At 39.4% G+C, this 21,058-nt stretch overlaps 1 protein-coding gene across 6 annotated transcripts in view; it reads left to right on the top strand.

Annotated features, from left to right (window-relative positions):
* Positions 1–19,031, top strand: part of EndoG (Endonuclease G) — a 63,190-nt gene extending 44,159 nt beyond the window's left edge. For 5 of the 6 annotated variants that reach the window (XM_071664829.1, XM_071664834.1, XM_071664833.1 and 2 more), the window contains 5 exons: positions 1,940–2,052; positions 8,754–8,835; positions 9,554–9,652; positions 18,031–18,112; positions 18,702–19,031. In XM_071664829.1, the coding sequence (XP_071520930.1) occupies positions 1,940–2,052; positions 8,754–8,835; positions 9,554–9,652; positions 18,031–18,112; positions 18,702–18,781 (456 nt within the window). In that variant the 3' untranslated portion in view covers positions 18,782–19,031. Of the gene's footprint in view, positions 1–1,939; positions 2,053–8,753; positions 8,836–9,553; positions 9,653–18,030; positions 18,676–18,701 lie in introns of those variants that run through there. The other variant, XM_071664835.1, reaches the window with a different exon arrangement.
* The last annotated feature ends 2,027 nt before the right edge of the window (positions 19,032–21,058 follow it).

Here is a 21,058-nt window from a genome sequence, read left to right as displayed (position 1 = left end):
TGCAGTGGAATTTATTAACAAAGGGGGTAACTGCTCTTGATTGGTTGGTATGGATATTCAGAGTATGGATCATGTTGAAGTGCCTGAGGATTGGCAAAATGTATGCATAGTGCCATTGTACAAAGGCAAAGGAGATAAAGGTGAATGTTCAAATTACAGAGGTATAAGTTTGTTGAGTATTCCTGGGAAATTATATGGGAGTGTATTGAGACGGTAAGGACTTGTACACAGCATCAGATTTGAATAGAGCAGCATGGTTTCAGGAGTGTTAGAGGATGTGTGGATCAGATGTTTGCTTTGAAGAATGTATGTGAGAAATACTTAGAAAAACAGATGGATATGTATGTAACATTTATGGACCTGGAGAGGGCATATGATAGGGTTGATAGAGATGCTTTGTGGAACATTTTAAGAGTATATGGTGAGGGAGGTAAGTTGCTAGAAGCAGTGAAAAGTTTGTACCAAGTATGTAAGGCATGTGTACAAGTAGGAAGAGAGGAAAGTGATTGGTTCCCATTGAATGTCGGTTTGTGGCAAGGGTGCATTTGTCTCCATGGTTGTTTAATTTGTTTATGAATGGGGTAGTTAGGGAGGTGAATGCAAGATTTTTGGAGAGATGGGCAAGTATGCAGTGCGTTGTGGATGAGAGCACTTGGGAAGTGAGTCAGTCGTTGTTTGCTGATGATACAGCGCTGGTGGCTGATTTGGGCGAGAAACTGCCAAGGTTGGTGACTGAGTTGGTAAAGTGTGTGAAAGAAGAAAGCCGAGAGTAGATGTGATTAAGAGCAAGGTTATTAAGTTTAGTATGGTTGAGGGACAAGTTAATTGGGAGGTAAGTTTGAACGGAGAAAAACTGGAGGAAGTGAAGTGTTTTAGATACCTGGGAGTGGACTAAGCAGCAGATGGAACCATAGAAGTGGAAGCGAGTCATAGGGTGGAGGAGGGGACAAAGGTTCTGGGAGCGTTGAAGAATGTGTGGAAGGCGAGAACATTATCTCGGAGAGTGAAAATGGGTATGTTTGAAAGAATAGTGGTTCCAACGATGTTATATGGTTGCGAGGCATGGGCTATAGATAGGGTTGTGCAAAGAAGGGTGGATGTGTTGGAAATGAAATAGTTAAGGACAATATGTGATATGAAGTAGTTTGATCGAGTAAGCAATGAAAAGGTAAGAGAGATGTGTGGTAATAAAAAGAGTGTGGTTGAGAGAGCAGAAGAGGGTGCGTTGAAATGGTTTGGTCACATGGAGAGAATGAGTGAGGAAAGATTGACAAAGAGGATATATGTGTCAGAGGGGGAGGGAAGAAGGGGAAGCTGGAGACCAATTTGGAGGTGGAAGGATGGAGTGAAAAAGATTTTGAGCGATCGGTGCCTGAACATTCTGGTAGGTGAAAGGCGTGCAAGGAATAGAGTGAATTGGAACGATGTGATATACCGGGGTTGACATGCTGTCAGTGGACTGAACCAGGGCTTGTGAAGCATCTTGGGTAAACCATGGAAAGTTCTGTAGGGCCTGGATGTGGAACAGGAGCTGTGGTTTTGGTGCATTACACATGACAGCTAGAGACTGAGTGTGAATGAATGTGGCCTTTTTTTGTCTTTTCCTGGTACTGCATCACTGGAGGGGAGGAGGGATGCTGTTTCATGTGTGTCAGGGTGGCGACGGGAATGGATGAAGGTAGCAAGTATGAATATGTACATGTGTATGTGTATATGTATCTATCTGTGTTTGTATATGTATGTATACATTGAAATGTATGTGTATGTATATGTGTATGTGTGGGTGTTTATGTATATACATGTGTATGTGGGTGGGTTGGGCCATTCCTTGTCTGTTTCCTTGCGCTACTTTGCTAACATGGAAGACAGGGATTAAGTATAATGAATATAAAATAGATACATATATCTTTAATATTTATCTCCAATTCTTCACTTTCAGGTAGGAAAAGGATTTAATCGGGACAAGTGGAATGACCTTGAACAGTACTGCAGGAAATTGGCAAGGGAAAATGCTAATGTCTATGTCTGTACAGGCCCATTGTACATACCTAGGTATGAATTTTCTCTAAGTTATTTTACTTCTTTGACAAAAATCTTTAATAACATAGGAAATTATCGAAAAATTTAGAGAATTCTTGAAGAAATTATTTAATGCAGTTTAAACTGTATTAAATAGGCACCAAGCAGTGGATGTACATATGAAATTTTCATTCTTCTGGTCATATCTCACAAAGTAGGCCAAAAACCAGTAGTCATCTTGATGTAAGTACCTTGGTAATTCAAATGGATTTTGTGACAAGGATGCAAAATATAGAATTTTGAAACATCTCATGGTTACAGCAGATACAGTTCTGTCAAGTGCATATGCATTTTTCATCCATCATGCATATGTAATTTTTTATGAAAAACCTTTGCATCATTTTGAAATTTGCATTTAGGGTTAATATTTTTCTGTTCAACAGTGTTTTAAGAATGCATGTTTGTTGGTCCAGTCAGTGCAGCAAAACCATGACGGAGAGCTCAGATATGCTCAGTAATATCTGTTACCAGTTGGCTTCCATTCAGTAATTAATTATAACAAATGGGAACATCAGTTAAGGGAGCAAGGGGGGAAGTAATAACAGGTAGTGATGAAGTGAGATGTTGTGAGTATTTTGAAGGTTTGTTGAATGTGTTTGATGATAGAGTGGCAGATGTAGGGTGTTTTTGTTGGGGTGGTGTGCAAAGTGAGAGCGTCAGGGAGAATGGTATGATTAAGAGAGAAAAGGTTGTGAAAGTTTTGCAGGTGATGATATGCGGCAAGGTGGCATGTTTAGATGGTATTGCAGTAGAATTTATTAGGAAAGGGGGTGACTGTGTTGTTGATTGGTTTGTATGGATATTCATTGTAAGTATGGATCATGGTGAAGTGCCTGAGGATTGGCGGAATGCCTGCATAGTGCCATTGTACAAAGGCATAGGAGATAAAGATGAGTGTTCAAACTACAGAGGCATAAGTTTGTTGAGTATTTCTGGGAAATTATATGGGAGGGTATTGATTGAGAGGGTGAAGGCATGTACAGAGCATCAGATTAGGGAGGAGCAGTGTGGTTTCAGAAGTGGAAAAGCATGTGTGGATCAGGTGTTTTCTTGGAAGAATGTGTGTGAGAAATACTTAGAAAGAGAGATGGATTTGTATGTAGCATTTATGGATCTGGAGAATGCATGTGATAGGGTTCATTAAGATACTTTGTAGAAGGTCTTAAGAATATATGGTGTGGGACGTAAGCTGCTAGAAGCCGTGAAAAGTTTTTACAAAATATGTAAGGCATGTGTACGAGTAGGAAGAGAGGAGAGTAATTGGTTCCCAGTGAAGGTCTGTCTGCAGAAGGGGTGTGTGATGTCCACATGGTTGTTTAATTTGTTTATAGATGGGGTAGTTAGGGAGGTAAATGCAAGAGTTCCAGAGAGGGGTGAGTATGCAATCTGTTGGGGATAGGAGGGTCTGGAAAGTGAGTGGGTTGTTCTTTGCTGATGATACAGGTCTAGCGGCTGATTCGAGTGAGAAACTACAGAAGTTGGTTGCCGAGTTTGAAAAAGTGTTTGAAAGGAGAATGTTGAGAGTAAATTTGAATAAGAGCAAGGTTATTAGGTTCAGTAGGGTTGAGGGACAAGTCATTTGAGAAGTAAGTTTTAATGGAGAAAAACTGGGGGACATGAAGTGTTTTAGATATCTGGGAGTGGATTTAGCAGTGAATGGAACCATGGAAGCAGAAGTGAGTCACAGGGTGGGGGAGGGGGCAAAGGATCTGGGAGCGATGAAGATTGTGTGGAAGGAGAGAATGTTATCTCAGAGAGCAAGAATGGGTATGTTTGAAGGAATAGTAGTTCCAACAATATTGTATGGTTGCGAGGCATGGGTCCAGATAGGATTGTACGGAGGAAAGTGGATGTGTTTGAAATGAAATGTTTGACAACAATATGTGATGTGAGGGGGTTTGATCAAGTAAGTAATAAAAGGGTAAGAGAGATGTGTGGAAATGAAGAGTGTGGTTGAGAGAGCAGAAGAGGGTGTGTTGAAATGGTTTGGACATATGGAGAGAATGAGTGAGGAAAGATTAACAAAGAGGATGTATGTATCAGAGGTGGAGGGAAATGGGAGACCAAATTGGAGGTGGAAGGATAGAGTGAAAAAGATTTTGAGTGATCAGGGCCTGAACATACAGGTAGGTGAGAGGTAAGCAAGGAATTGAGTGAATTGGATTGATGTGGTATACTGGGGTTGACATGCTGTCAATGGACTGCACCAGGGCATGTGAAATGTCTGAGGTAAACCATGGAAAGATCTGTGGGGCTTGGATGTGGATAGGGAGCTGTAGTTTTGATTCATTACACATGACAGCTAGAGACTGAGTGTGAACGAATGTGGCTTTTTCTTGTCTGTTTTCCTGTCTGTTTTCCTGTTTTCCTCGCTGAAGCAGGGGGTAGCGATGCTGTTTCCTGTGGGATGGGGTAGTGCCAGGAATGGATGAAGGTAAGCAAGTATGAATCTGTACATGTTTATATGTGTCTGTGTCTGTGTATGTATATGTATGTATATATTGATATTTATATATGCATGTATGGGCATTTATGTATATATATGTGTATGTGAGTGGATGGGCCATTCTTCATCTGTTTCCTGGCGCTACCTCGCTCACATGGGAAATGGTGATCAAATATAATAGATAGATGAATTAATATATTTCCTACTCTTCCATGGATCACTGAGATTGTAATGTGATCCTTAGCTGATTACCTGAAAAAATCTTTTGACAGACATGCCAGGGTGTATCATGGATTACTTTTGAACTTAGAAAATTGACTTGGAGGCCAAGTTATAATACTTGTCTGTTTCCGCATTTTTTGTATGCATTTGAATCCTACAGTTTATTATATTATATTTCATATGTTTCCTTCTATTGCCTCAGCTATATGTCCTGAGAAATGAAAGAACAATAGCTTCTTTTATACACTTCCAGTCTAGCTATCAATTATGTTTTACTGAAAACTGGGCTCACCATCTACAACTAAGTCCCACAGACAATTCCATAGTTTACCTTGACCAGTCCATATGCCTTTTTTCAGCCCAATGACAGCTTGTTGCTCTGTACATTGTATTTGTACATTGCATTGTCATGATATACTATATTATTGTGGAAATGATATTTTTATAATCATGATTTTTGATGATGCTACAATGCATATCTGTCCATTCATCTGGCCTTTCTTAATCCTTGGCTTTGACTTCTTTACAGACAGGGGTTAAAGAAACTGTGGATTGTAACTGTACAAGGGGATGAGCCATGCTTGTACCCCTAAGGTATACAAGGCATTTACAAGCCATGTGCCAGGTGTACATGTTGGTGATGATTATCAGTTTTTGAAACCTTTTGGTCTTTTCTATCTCTTGTTTAATATGAATATCCTCTTCAAAGATTTCTCTATAAAATGGTACTAAATAGCAAATCCATCATCATAACAGGGAGGTTGTGACATGGTAGTGTGTAGCTGTTTGTGATGGTTAAAGACTTTTGTTGCTGTTCTTGTTATACATTTTTTTATTACCTGAATTTTTTAGTTAATTCTTTTACTTTATTGCATATGCCTAATAAGAGATTTTACACCATCATTGCCATTACAGTAAGTTTGTTGAGGTGCATACCTCTGTTAACAAAAGTATTTTTACAGATGCATATGGCCAAATAATACATAAGATTGGCATCTGTTTCAATTAGTGAAATACATCTAAAGAACCAAGAATAGGTTTATAGTGTATTCTATAACATTTGGAGTTCACCTTTGCAAGTTTTTTGGAGGATGCAGATTGAGGCATTTATTACACAAGTGCTAACAATGTTTCATTTTAACACTATTGATAAGGGAGCAGATTACTCTCACAAAGTTCCACTTTTAATTCACTAATTTTGTAATGTTGTGATGTTGAAAGTTATGTTTACAGCTGTAAATCTCCAGTCATAAGTCAAAAATGCTCAGCAATTGACAAGAGTGAGCTTTAATTAGTAAGAAATCAAGAATGTATTGCACATTAAGTGAAATTAAATGTTTTAACATTTTAGATGCTGGTGAATGAGCAGTGAACATTAGGAGAGTTTTTTGTCTCATATGTGAGCGGCACTTCATATTAGGTGATTAAAGCTCCATATATATGAGATAGCTCCTCAAAAGAAAAATGATTACAGCACTTTCACAGAACCCTTAACGTTGGGGAAACAGACTTTGTGATGTGTGGGGTTTCAAGGATAGAGTAGAAGATAATGGTTATACCAAACATGTTTTTGTTTGAATTGAGGTGTTTTGGAATTGAATGGAGGGAAATGAGTGATACTTAGAAAGAGACATTGGAAGATACTGTTTTATGACACTGTTGAGTTTAACCAACCTTCTGTTTCCCCATTACAAGAAGTTGTATAGATCTGAAGTGAGAGAGGAAAGATGTTCAGTAAGAGAAAAAGAATGAATATTAGGAGGAGGAAGGGATAAGCAACCATCAGCATAAGGAAGAATAAGATTAGAAGTAGATCATTTATGGAGAGAAGAAAGAAAGTTGGCTTGAGGATAGAATCATGAGGGAGACCATTGTTGGCAGGACACAAGAGTAAAGTTACTCCATCATTGACTACTACAGTGGGATGATGAAATAGTAATCTGTGCTTAAGGGATCAGAGAGAAGCAAAAGAACCAAAGGAAGGAAGTTTAGAAAGCAAAGATTTATTGCCATGCTCTCTTGAAGGCTTTGGAGATGTTGAAGGCTGTGATAAGTGTCACTGAAATCCTTGAGGAAGGTGGACCACAGGTGAGTCACACAGGAGAGATCACTTGTGGATCTTGCACTACAAAAGCATATTGCAAATCAGAAAGGTAATATGATTCTAAGTGTTCAAGAAAGTGAGATTAAAGGAGTCTCAAAGACTGGAGACAGCAGAAGTAGGAACAGTTGGGCAATAGTTGGAAGGATTTGAGTGGTCTTTCTTGAGGAAGGGATATACTAAGGCATGCATCCAAGAAGGAAAAGTCTAGGTTTTTTGACAGACTAAATAGCTGTGCAGGGTTGTAGCCTGTCTCTGATGCACGCTTTTTTAGGATTCAAGGATGTTTGCCATCGGGGCCATATACGTTGTTCACTTGAATGTGGGAAAGTACTCAGAACTTTTGTGAGGAAAAGAGAGATGACATGAGATAATTGAGATGATTAGATGCAAAATCACCCAAAATTGAATGAGGGATACAGATTTCCAAAAATAGTGGTTTTGTTAGTTGGTTAGCTATAAAAACTGATAAGGTCAGAAGAAAGAAGAAAAGGTGAATTACAGAAGTAACTGGGGATGCATTTTGTTAAGGACAAACAAAGGTTTGTTAGTAGAAGTCATTTTAGGACTCCTTCTATGAGGATATGCTTGACTTTACAAAGAACACCTTTACAAGGATTTTAAGCAAAAATGAAAGGAGGGTGGTATTCAAGGGAAGGGAAGAATTTCAGGGCCAGATACATTCTGTCCCTGTTGCGAAAAAGGTATTAGAGCAGGTGTGATCATATCATGATTGGGAACACAAAGATCTAGAAGAAAAAGGGATGTAGAACTCCATCCCTGCCTGGATTCCCTCTGCTGTTGGTACATGCTCAACACAGCATGAGACATCCTGGCTTGGAATTTCGTACCAGTTTTGGGGAAGGTCATGCTGGGATTACAATTAAGCACTCCCACATTGCCGAAGGCAGCATCTCAGATGGGGTGATTGCAGGTGAGCATATCCAGTTAGAAGTGATTAGAAATAAGGTTGTGATAAGGGGTCCCTTATGGGGGGGCAGATACTGTTTTTATTATGAGAGTAGTTGTGGCAGTTTAGAACTCATGTTGGATGTTTAATTATTTGTTCTTGATTGTTAAGGAGGGAAGAAGAAGGGGCCAAGTATCCACTGGTTGTGTGTTTGATTATTTGTTCGTGATTGTTGAGGAGGGAAGAAGAAGAGGCCATGTATCCACTGAATCATCCTGGGTTAAACCTAACTAATACTTGTGTACATTGAACTTGTCTGAATACAGTAATTCATTACGGGGCTGTACAAAGAGCAATGCCTTGTGGCAGGAGGCTGAATAATCAGAGTTGATTGTAGCTGGAGGAAATGGAGGGAAATGAATGAAACATATAAGCAAGATAAAAAAAATATATGAAATATTGAGCCAGATCCCCTCAAAGTTGGGAAATTCAAGGATCATGAGGCATGCAGTGGGATTTTCTGTATTACAGTGAGCATAATCACCACCTTTGGAGAAGAAGCAATGGTAAATAGTAAAGTTTGAAAACTGTGAGTGGAGAGCAGCAGCCTTGGCTAGTTGGGTTTCAGAGAGTTAAAGATTATAGGGATAAGTAGAGAGATGGTGTAACACAACGGGAAAGTTAGATTTGAGATTACAGATATTGCCAAAATTGATAAAGATCGGACATAGGAGATATGTCTTAAGGATTGAGGTAGGTCTTAGTCACTTGATGTTATTTAAGGGGCCCTGAGGACCATATAACCCTCTTCAACTGGTGGTGCCATTCTAATTTGGGACTGATGAAGCCTGTAACATATGTAGTGCCATACTTTTACCAATGAAAGGGAGCAAAAATGAAAGTAGAGAATAAAGAGGTGTGTTATGTTCTGTCAGGTGTAGTGTTTGAGATGGGAGAGGATGTAATTTCAACATTTAACAAATTATATATTTCAGACGAGAAGATGATGGAAAACTGTATATCAAATATCAAGTGATTGGACAGAATCATGTTGCAGTTCCTACTCATTTTTTCAAGGTATGAGCATTGTATTTGTTTGTCACCATGAAAATATGTATAGGAAGCAATCATAACCAGATTGAGAAAGTTAGTTAAGTGTGATAACCTTTCTTGAAAGACTGGATGAGGGATTTAAATCAAAATGTGAAGGAAGTGATTAATAGTGAGGTATTGTTCATGCATACTTGGATAATTCAAATAAAGTTAGCTCGAGAGTTCTAGTTTCAAGTAAAAGTTGAGATGTTTGTAAAAATGTTAAATTCAAGTGAATTCATTTTATTATACAGATAATATTAAAGTATGAAATAAGAATGAACTGAAAAACTCAACAGAGTGCAATTTGATAATTGAAATTACTTGCAAGTAAGCTGGTTTGCAAATTGATATAAGTATTGGAGTAAGTAACTAATCACCAAGTAAGAGTATTTTCTGATGCTGACATTGAGCCAAGGACAGTTTTTATATGATTTTATGTATTTCAGTTTGAGTTAGTATTAAATGAAATTCTTCAGTGCACCTTTTTGCACTGACCTTTCCTGCTGTTAAGGACTGTACACTAGTTTTGGTATCATCAGACAGTGTAATCAAATGTCCATCATGTTAATGTCCTTTGCCTGCATATATGAGATAAAATTGATATGTAAAAACTTGAAGCTTAATGTATGAGGTCACATTCATGATAGATGTTGAATTTGTATTTGAGCTTTTATTATGACTAACTGGATTTTTTTTTCAGGTAGTGGTATGTGAAAACAAGAATGGGGAGTTGGAGTTAGAGTCTTATTTGTTGCCCAACATGGAGATTGATGATAGTACACCCCTCTCCACATTCCAAGTGAGTCATGTTTGGTAGTTCTTATTATAGGTAACATCTGTGAAATCTTCTGACTTTTGATAACTTTGCTGCTAGTTATTAGCACTACTGTAAAACATTAAAGTTAAGAAACCTTCATAGCATATCATTGCTTTAAACTGATAGTCTGTCTATTTCTTTTGATGTATTAGTCCATCCCTGTGTACGTGGAGTAGATCAGTTGCTTTAACTTTAATGGAACATTAGTATTCATCATTTCAATGCAATGTATCAGTTTGAGGAAAGTTTTCCATACATTCAAAGAATGCTTCATATCTGTTCAGTGTAAAGTCTGGGGAGTTTCTAGGCCTCTCCATCAGTTGAATATTTTTCTCTGATAACCAATTCATCACCTTCCTAACTATATGGCAGGGGGCAATATCTTGCTTAAAGTGATCACACCCGTGAATTCATAAGATAGAAGCAGATGGTCCTAGAGCACCTTGATGTACTGCTCTTCATTCATTGTAGTGTGTTTAGGTAAGAGGTACAATCCTACCCTAACCATAGCACTACTAAGGAAACATCAAACCATCATGCTATCTGGATACTTCACTGTCTTCACTGTGAAAAGAGTCATACCTGCTGGGATCTTTTGACCTCCTCATCCTCCCCTGCCTCAACTGCTTACATTTGAAGGAACTTTCATCGGAAAACATTACCTTAAGAACTGTTGCTCTCTCCATTCCTTTGATTTCTTTGCAAATGTGAGTCATTTGCATTTCATTTCCTTTGTAAAGAGGGGTTTGGCAGTTTGCCTGCAGGAGAGGAGGTGAAGGTCCATTTGCAGGCAATGTTGAATGGTTCTTTAAGGAAGCTTTCTAGAAATTTGGATGGCTTCTTTTGAGTTCAGCAGCTAGAATTTGGGGTTGTTTCAATACTTCTTGTCTTTGGAGGTTATCTGTGGGTTGATAAGTTGTCCTTAAGCAATCAGGGATAGGTTTAACCAATGGGATGACATTGTTTGGGTGGTTTCAGTGTATTACACCTGACAGCTAGAGAATGAGTGTGAACGGATGCAACCTTTTTTTTGTCCATTTCCTGGTTGATGATGCTGTTTCCTGTGGGGTGGGGTGGCACCAGGGAATGGATAAAGTTGAGCAGGTATGAATATGTATGTATGTATGTGTATGTATATGTTGATATGTATGTATATGTACATGTATGAGTGTGTATGTATATATGTATTTATTTTATTATACTTTGTCGCTGTCTCCCGTGTTAGCGAGGTAGCGCAAGGAAACAGATGAAAGAATGGCCCAACCCACCCACATACACATGCATATACATACACGTCCACACACACACATACATACCTATACATTTGGACATATACACATATATAGATACACAGACATATACATATATACACATGTACATAATTCATACTTGCTGCCTTTATTCATTCCTGTTGCCACCCCACCACACATGAAATTACACCCCCCTTCCCCCCTGCACGCACACGAGGTAGTGCTAGGAAAAGACAACAAAGGCCACTTTCGTTCACACTCAGTCTCTAGCTGTCATGTATAATGCACCAAAACCTCAGCTCCCTTTCCACATCCAGGCCCCACTAACTTTCCATGGTTTACCCCAGACGCTTCACATGCCCTGGTTCAATCCATTGACAGCACGTCAGCCCCAGTATACCACATCGTTCCAATTCACTCTATTCCTCGCACGCCTTTCACCCTCCTGCATGTTCAGGCCCCGATCGCTCAAAATCTTTTTCATTCCATCCTTCCACCTCCAATTTGGTCTCCCACTTCTCCTCGTTCCCTCCACCTCTGACATATATATCCTCTTTGTCAATCTTCCCTCACTCATTCCCTCCATGTGACCAAACCATTTCAGTACACCCTCTTCTGCTCTCTCATCCACACTCTTTTTATTACCACACATCTCTCTTACCTCTTCATTACTTACTTGATCAAACCACCTCACACCATATATTGTCCTCAAACATCTCATTTCCAACACATCCACCCTCCTCCGTGCAACTCTATCTATAGCCCACGCCTCGTAACCATATAAAATTGTTGAAACCCCTATTCCTTCAAACATACCCATTTATGCTCTCTGAGATAATGCTCTCATCTTCCACACATTCTTCACTGCTCCCAGACCCTTCGCCCCCTCCCCCACCCTGTGACTCACTTCCGGATCCATCCGCTGCCAAATCCACTCCCAGATATCTAAAACACTTCACTTCCTCCAGTTTTTCTCCATTCACACTTATCTCCCAGTTGACTTGTCCTTCAGCCTTACTGTACCTAACAACCTTGCTCTTATTCACATTTACTCTCAGCTTTCTTCTTTCACACACTTTACCAAACTCAGTCACCAGCTTCTGCAGTTTCTCACCCGAATCAGCCACCAGCGCTGTATCATCAGTGAACAACAACTGGCTCACTTCCCAAGCCCTCTTATCCAAAACAGACTGCATACTTGCCCCTCTCTCCAAAACTCTTGCATTCACCTCCCTAACAACCCCATCCATAAACAAATTAAACAACCATGGAAACATCATGCACCCCTGCCGCAAACCGACATTCACTGAGAACCAATCGCTTTCCTCTCTTCCTACTCATACACATGCCTTACATCCTCAATAAAAACTTTTCATTGCTTCTAACAACTTACCTCCCACACCATATACTCTTAATACCTTCCACAGAGTATCTCTATCAACTCTGTCATATGCCCTCTCTAGATCCATAAATGCTACATACAAATCCATTTGTTTTTCTAAGTAATTCTCACATACATTCTTTAAAGCAAACACCTGATCCACACATCCTCTACCACTTCTGAAACCACACTGCTTTTCCCCAATCTGATGCTCTGTATATGCCTTCACCCTCTCAGTCAATACCCTCCCATATAATTTCCCAGGAATGCTCAACAAACTTATACGTCTGTAATTTGAACACTTACCTTTATCCCCTTTGCCTATATACAGTGGCACTATGCATGCATTCTGCCAATCCTCAGGCACTTCACCATGAGCCATACGTACATTGAATATCCTCACCAACCAGACAACAACACGATCACCCCCTTTTTTTATAAATTCCACTGCAATACCATCCAAACCCATCACCCTGTCAGCTGTCATCTTCTGCAAAGCTTTCACTACCTCTTCTCTGTTTACCAAACATTCTCCCTGAGGCTCTCACTTCGCACACCACCTCAACCAAAAAACCCTATATCTGCCACTCTTTCATCTAACACATTCAATGAACCATCAAAATACTCCATCTCCTTCTCACATCACCACTACTTGTTATTACCTCCCCATTACCCCCCTCATCATTGTTCCCATTTGTTTTCCTGTCTTACACACTTTATTTACCCCCTTCCAAAACATCTTTTTATTCTCCCTAAAATGTAATAATACTCTCTCACCCCAACTCTCATTTGCCCTCTGTTTCACCTCTTGCACCTTTCTCTTGACCTCTTGCCTCTTTCTTTTATACATCTCCCAGTCATGTGCACTATTTCCTTGCAAAAATCGTTCAAATGCCTCTCTCCTCTCTTTGACCAATAATCTTACTTCTTCATTCCACCACTCTACCCTTTCTTATCTGCCCACCTCCCACGCTTCTCATGCCGCATCTTTTGCGCAAGCCATCACTGCTTCCCTAAATACTTCCCATTCCTCCCCCATTCCCCTTTCGTCTTTTGCTCTCACCTTTTTCCATTCTGCACTCAATCTCTCCTGGTACTTCCCCACACAAGTCTCTTTCACAAGATCACTTACTCTTACCACTCTCTTCACCCCAACATTTTCTCTTCTTTTCTGAAAACCTCTACAAATCTTCACCTTCGCCTCCATAATATGATGGTTAAACATCCCTCCAGTTGCACCTCTCAGCACATTAACATCCAAAAGTCTCTCTTTCACGCACCTATCAATTTACATGTAATCCAATAACGCTTTCTGGCCATCTCTCCCACTTACATAAGTACACTTATGTATATCTCTCTTTTTAAACCAGGTATTCCCAATCACCAGTCCTTTTTCAACACACAAATCTACAAGCTCTTCACCATTTCCTTTTACAACACTGAACACCCCTTGTACACCAATTATTCCCTCAGTTGCCACATTACTCACCTTTGCATTCAAATCACCCATCACTATAACCTGGTCTCGTGCATTGAAACTGCTAACACACTCACTCAGCTGCTCCCAAAACACTTGCCTCTCATGATCTTTCTTCTCATGCCCAGGTGCATAGGCACCAATAATCACCCATCTCTCTCCATCCACTTTCAGTTATACCCATATCAATCTAGAGTTTACTATCTTACACTCTATCTTATACTCCCACCACTCCTGTTTCAGGAGTAGTGCTACACCTTCCTTTGCTCTTGTCCTCTTGCCAACCCTTGACTTTACTTCCAAAGCATTCACAAACCACTCTTCCCCTTTACCCTTAAGCTACGTATCACTCGAGCCAAAATATCTGGGTTCCTTTCCTTAAACATACTACCTATCTCTCCTTTTTTCTCTGTTACATCCACACACATTTAAACATCCCAATCTGGACCTTTTGAGGAGGATGAGCGCTCCCCACGTCCCCTTTAGTCGCCTTCTACGACACACTGGGAATGCGTGGGAAGTATCCTTTCTCCCCTATCCCCAGGGATATATATATATATATATATATATATATATATATATATATATATATATATATATATATATATATCCCTGGGGATAGGGGAGAAAGAATACTTCCCACGTATTCCCTGCGTGTCGTAGAAGGCAACTAAAAGGGGAGGGAGCGGGTGGCTGGAAATCCTCCCCTTTCTTGTTTTTTTTAATTTTCCAAAAGAAGGAACAGAGAAGGGGGTCAGGTGAGGATATTCCCTCTAAGGCCCAGTTCTGTGTTAACGCTACCTTGCTAATGCGGGAAATGGCAAATAATATGAAAAAAAAAAATATATATATATATATATATATATGTATATATATATATTAAGATATTAAGAGTATATGGTGTGGGAGGCAAGTTGTTAGAAGCAGTGAAAAGTTTTTATCGAGGATGTAAGGCATGTGTACGTGTAGGAAGAGAGGAAAGTGATTGGTTCTCAGTGAATGTAGGTTTGCGGCAGGGGTGTGTGATGTCTCCATGGTTGTTTAATTTGTTTATGGATGGGGTTGTTAGGGAGGTAAATGCAAGAGTTTTGGAAAGAGGGGCAAGTATGAAGTCTGTTGGGGATGAGAGAGCTTGGGAAGTGAGTCAGTTGTTGTTCGCTGATGATACAGCCCTGGTGGCTGATTCATGTGAGAAACTGCAGAAGCTGGTGACTGAGTTTGGTAAAGTGTGTGAAAGAAGAAAGTTAAGAGTAAATGTGAATAAGAGCAAGGTTATTAGGTACAGTAGGGTTGAGGGTCAAGTCAATTGGGAGGTAAGTTTGAATGGAGAAAAACTGGAGGAAGTAAAGTGTTTTAGATATCTGGGAGTGGATCTGGCAGCGGATGGAACCATGGAAGCGGAAGTGGATCATAGGGTGGGGGAGGGGGCGAAAATCCTGGGAGTCTTGAAGAATGTGTGGAAGTCGAGAACATTATCTCGGAAAGCAAAAATGGGTATGTTTGAAGGAATAGTGGTTCCAACAATGTTGTATGGTTGTGCGCAGGAGGATGGATGTGCTGGAAATGAGATGTTTGAGGACAATGTGTGGTGTGAGGTGGTTTGATCGAGTAAGTAATGTAAGGGTAAGAGAGATGTGTGGAAATAAAAAGAGCGTGGTTGAGAGAGCAGAAGAGGGTGTTTTGAAATGGTTTGGGCACATGGAGAGAATGAGTGAGGAAAGATTGACCAAGAGGATATATGTGTCGGAGGTGGAGGGAACAAGGAGAAGTGGGAGACCAAATTGGAGGTGGAAAGATGGAGTGAAAAAGATTTTGTGTGATCGGGGCCTGAACATGCAGGAGGGTGAAAGGAGGGCAAGGAATAGAGTGAATTGAATCGATGTGGTATACCGGGGTTGACGTGCTGTCAGTGGATTGAATCAGGGCATGTGAAGTGTCTGGGGTAAACCATGGAAAGCTGTGTAGGTATGTATATTTGCGTGTGTGGACGTATGTATATACATGTGTTTGGAGGTGGGTTGGGCCATTTCTTTCGTCTGTTTCCTTGCGCTACCTCACAAACGTGGGAGACAGCGACAAAGCAAAAAAAAAAAATAATATATATATATATATATATATATATATATATATATATATATATCATACATATTTGCCATTTCCCATGTAAGGGAGGTAGCGTCAAGAACAGAGAACTGAGCATTAAGAGGAAAAAATCCTCATTTGGCCTCTGTTTCTTCTTTTGGAAAAGTAAAAACTGGAGGAGAGGCTTTCCATTCCCCCACTTCCACCCATTAGAATTTGCTTTCTATGACATGCAGGGAATACATGGGAAGCATTCTTTCTCCCCTGTCCCCATTGCCGGGGAGGAGGTGAAGGTTCTGGAAGCAATGTAGAATGTCTGGAAGGAGTGAACAATATCTCGGAGAGCAAAATATGGGTATGTTTGAAGGAATAATAGTTGTAACAATGTTATATGGTTTCAAGGCATGGGCTATAGTTAGGGTTGTATGGAGGAGGGTGGATGTTTTGGTAATGAAATGTTTGAGGACAATGTGTGGTGTAAGGTGGTTTGATCAAGTAAGTAATGAAAGGGTAAGAGAGATGTGTGGAAGTAAATAGTGTGGTTGAGAGAGCAGAGAAGGGTGTGTTGAAATGGTGTGGACATATGGAGAGAATGAGTGAGGAGAGATTGACAAAGAGGATATATGTGTCAGAGGTGGAGGGAACAAGGAGAAGCAGGAGACCAAATTGGAGGTGGAAGGATAGAATGAAAAAGATTTTGAGCGATTGAGGCCTGAACATACAGGAGGGTGAGAGGCATGCAAGAAATAGAGTGAATTAGAATTATTTGTATAAAAGGGTCGATGTTGTGTCAATGGACTGAACCAGGGTATGTGAAACATCTTGGGTAAAGCATGTTAAGGCCTGCGGGGCCTGGATGTGGATAGGGAGTTGTGGTTTCGGGTGCATTACACATGACTGCTAGAGAGAGTGTGAGCAAATGTGGCAATTTTTTTTATCGGCTTTCTTGTTGCTACTTTGCTGATGGAGGGGTGGCAGTGCTGTTTCCTTTGGGACAGGATGGCACTGGAAGTGGATGAAGGCAAGCGAGTATAAATATGTACTCTATATATGTATGTGTGGCTATTTATGTGTATATATATATGTATGTATATGTTGATATGTATATGTATACATATTGGAAAGGATCACAATTTTGCGCATAATCAAGATATTCCTATGAGTCCACGGGGAAAATGAAACACGAAAAGTTCCCAAGTGCACTTTCGTGTAATAATCACATCATCAGGGGAGACACAAGAGAGGAATATAACAGTCAGTTGATATACATCGAAGAGACGAAGCTAGGACGCCATTTGGTAAACGTGATTGTCCAAAACATACGACGAGCGTTCATAAACTTATCATTTTACAAATCTTATCAACTATAAAGTTGGTCTGTACAAATTAGATAACTTTATTGTTGATAAGATTTGTAAAATGATAAGTTTATGAACGCTCGTTGTATGTTTTGGACAATCACATGTTTACCAAATGGCGTCCTAGCTTCGTCTCTTCGATGTATATCAACTGACTGTTATATTCCTCTCTTGTGTCTCCCCTGATGATGTGATTATTACACGAAAGTGCACTTGGGAACTTTTCGTGTTTCATTTTCCCCGTGGACTCATAGGAATATGTATACATATGTACATATATGAGCGTGTATGAATTTTTGTGTGTATGAGTGGATGGGTCTTTCTTCATCTGTTTCCTGGTGCTATCTCACTGATGCTGGAAGCAGCGATCAAGTACAATAGATAGATTAATAAACTTAGGGGAAAAGGGAGAAAGAATGCTTCCCACATGTTCCCTGTATGTCATAAAAGGCGAGTAAAAGGAGAGAGAGCGGGGTGGCTGGAAATCCACCCCTCCAATTTTTACATTTCCAAAAGAAGGCTTTTCCCTTTTAGGCTTAATCCTCTGTTTTTAACGCTACCTCGCTAATGCGGGAAATGGAAGAAATGAAGATGAAATGTTAAGATTTTTTCTGGATTATTTTTCTTACACCATCCATTAGTTTGGAAATGTAGGAAATTGATTTTTTTTAGATAGATTGATATGGAATAATTCTATAATTAGTGATCATATTTTCCTTTCAGTAAATGTTTGTTTGTAGGTACTTTAGATATAAGTTTCATGTACCACCAGTATACGTATGTTTATGAATAAGGATTATTAATGATTCCAGGTTCCAGCTGAAGTTATAGAAAGAGCATCAGGTCTCCTCATCTTTGATAAGATAGACAAGAAAAAGTTAGGAAAATTGAATGGTAAGAAAATTGGATGGTTTTGAAATCATTGGACCAGTTATTTATGTTGATTTTTTTTTTTATGAAAGTTACAGTATTGTTGTTTTTTTAAGAATTCAACTAAGTCATATACATGCTATTTATTGTATATTTTATCTAGTGTTCTTTGTTGTAATTGAATATATTTGAAATATTTAGGCAATTTGCATATTACGAGATTTTTACCACTGCTGATATTCTATTTTTATCAAGTTGATTTCTTATTAAGAATTTTTATTGTATTAAAAAATATTTGTACTCAATTTCATTTAATAAACTGCTTCTGTATTTGTTTTTCTAATGAAATCAGTCTCTAAATTACAGTATATTCAGACACTGCTTTGAGCAAAGGTGTATCTTCTTTCTGTTGTCTAATGAGTATTTTAAAAAGAATGGTGTTTGGAGTTTGTCATAATTATTTTTTCAGAGTTTTCATGAATCACTGAGTGTTGTGTAGTCATTTCTAGAATTGTGTGGTGTGTATTAAACTTATTTGTTATATTTTTAGAAATATATTAAAGTGCACCAAAAGTATATATATCTGATTATTTCTTTATCTAATCCCTTTCAGCTCACATTCAACACTTTCTCTGGTTAACACAGTCTCTACCAGACACCAGAGAGAAATTCCAGAGGCTTTACTTTACCTAATGAATACCTTGTTAATTTCGAAGGATGTTTACTGCCACAGAACTTGGATTAGATCCAAGCTGCTTTGTTGTTTTGTTTACCAGTCAGGCTGTTGGAAGCTACTGGCTGCAAGCTTATGTGACTGCCACATCCTGGTAGATCTAGTGTACTATGTAGACACTTATCCACAACCTTTGTAAATTACCCTGCTGTACGGCCCATAGTGTTTCTAAAGATAGCAAGTAGTGTTAAAGCAGTCCTGGAAACTGAATGTTTATAATGTTTTATTTCATTTATTGCACCCTTTCAGTAATAATATTTTATTCTACCATGCCTATCATGTGAATAGGGAGCTATTTTGATGTGTAAGTTGGGAATCATACCATCCAGAATTTTCACCCTCCTGCATTTTCAGGTCCTGATCACTCAGAATCTTTTTAACTCCATCCTTCCATTTCCTGTTTAGTGTCCTCATTCTCCTTGTTCCTTCCACTTCTGATATATATCATCTCACTCATTCTCTCCATATGTCCACACCATTTCAGCACGCTTGATCCATACATCCTTAACCACACTCTTTCTCTTTCCCTTTCAATACTTACTTGATCACACCACCTCACCCTACACATTTCCAACACCCTCACCCTCTTCCACACAGCTTCGCATCCATGTAGTATTGTCAGGAATACTTTTCCATCAAACATACCCATTGTTACCCTCCAAGATAATATTCTGTCTTTCCACACATTCTTCAGTGCTCCCAGAACTTTTGTCCCCTTACCACCCTATGGCTTGCTTCCACTCCCATGGTACCATTCACTGCCATGTCCACTCCCAGGTATCTAAAATGCTTCACTCCCTCCAATTTTTCTCCATTTAAACTCACAACCCAACTAACCTGTCCCTCAACCCTTACTTTTATTCACAATTGCTCTCAACTTCCTCCTTTCATACACAGTTCCAAATGCAGTCATCAACTTCTGCAGTTTCTCACTCATATCTGGCACCAGTACTGTATCAAAAGCAAACAACTGACACTTCCCAGTTTTCTCATCCCTCACAGACTGCATATTTGCCCCTATCTCCAAGAGTTCACATTTATCTTCCTTACCACCCCATTCATAAACAAATTGAGCAACCATGGTGATGCCACACACCCCTGCCACAGACCAACTTTCACTTGGAACCATTCACTCTCCTCTCTTTCTGCTCATACATATGCTTTACACCCTTGATAAAAACTTCTCACTGCTTCTGTCAGTTTTCCTCCCACATTGTATGTTCTGAAGACCTTCCACAAAGCATCTCTGTCATCCCTATCATATGCTTTCTCAAGATTCATAAATGCCTCATATAAATGTCTGTTTTTCTAAGTATTTCTCACACACATTCTTTGAATTAAACACTTGATCTATACATCCTTAACCATTTCTGAAGCCACAGTGCTCCTCCTCAATCTAATGCTCTGTATATGCCACTGTCCATACAACTTATCAGGTACACTCGGCAAACTTACACTTATGTAGTTTGAAAACTCACCTTTATCCCCTTGCCTTTATACATTGGCACTATACAAGCATTATGCCAATCCTCAGGCACCCCACCATGATCCATACAAACATTGAAAATCTTTACCAACCATTCAACTGAACAGTAACTCCCTGTCTTATTAAATTCAACTGCAATATCATCCACTTCATTTCATTTCAGCACCATTGAATTTGCCCAGGTTTTTTCTTCCCCATTCTGAGATGTTGCACACTATGAATCAAGATAGGAGATGTGTTCAGTATGAGAGAGAGAATGTGTATCAGTGTCAGAAGGAAGGTAAAGATGAGTTTAAGTGTGCTGAGTGGAATCATCCGCTTATGAGTGAATTGGGATAGATTTTGAAGTGAGATCATGTTTGGAGTGGGGAGAGGGGGAATAAATGATATGAATGAAGGAAGACAACTCTGTTAATAGAATTAGGGGAAAGTCACTCCACCAGTACTACTGCAATGAAATGATTAGAGAGGAACCTATGTATTAAAGGTAAGAGAAAAGCAGAAAAGTCAAAGAAAGGAAGACTAAAAAAGAAATACATCACAGCCTGTCCAATACATTGAAAGTGTTGAGGATCATAGTGAAAGATTCACCAAATATTCTTGAAAGAGAACCAGAGGTGAGTCATGTGGGAAAGATCAGTGATAGAATTTGCACTGTGAAAACCAAGTTGTAACAAAAGAGGGGAATAGGCTTCTAATTGTGTGAGAGAGTGAGAGTAAAGGAAAATTTCAAAGAATTTAGACACTAGAA

Source organism: Panulirus ornatus, chromosome 9 (assembly GCF_036320965.1).
Source record: "Panulirus ornatus isolate Po-2019 chromosome 9, ASM3632096v1, whole genome shotgun sequence".
Taxonomy (NCBI): domain Eukaryota; kingdom Metazoa; phylum Arthropoda; class Malacostraca; order Decapoda; family Palinuridae; genus Panulirus; species Panulirus ornatus.
This window is presented reverse-complemented; position numbering and strand designations above follow the sequence as displayed.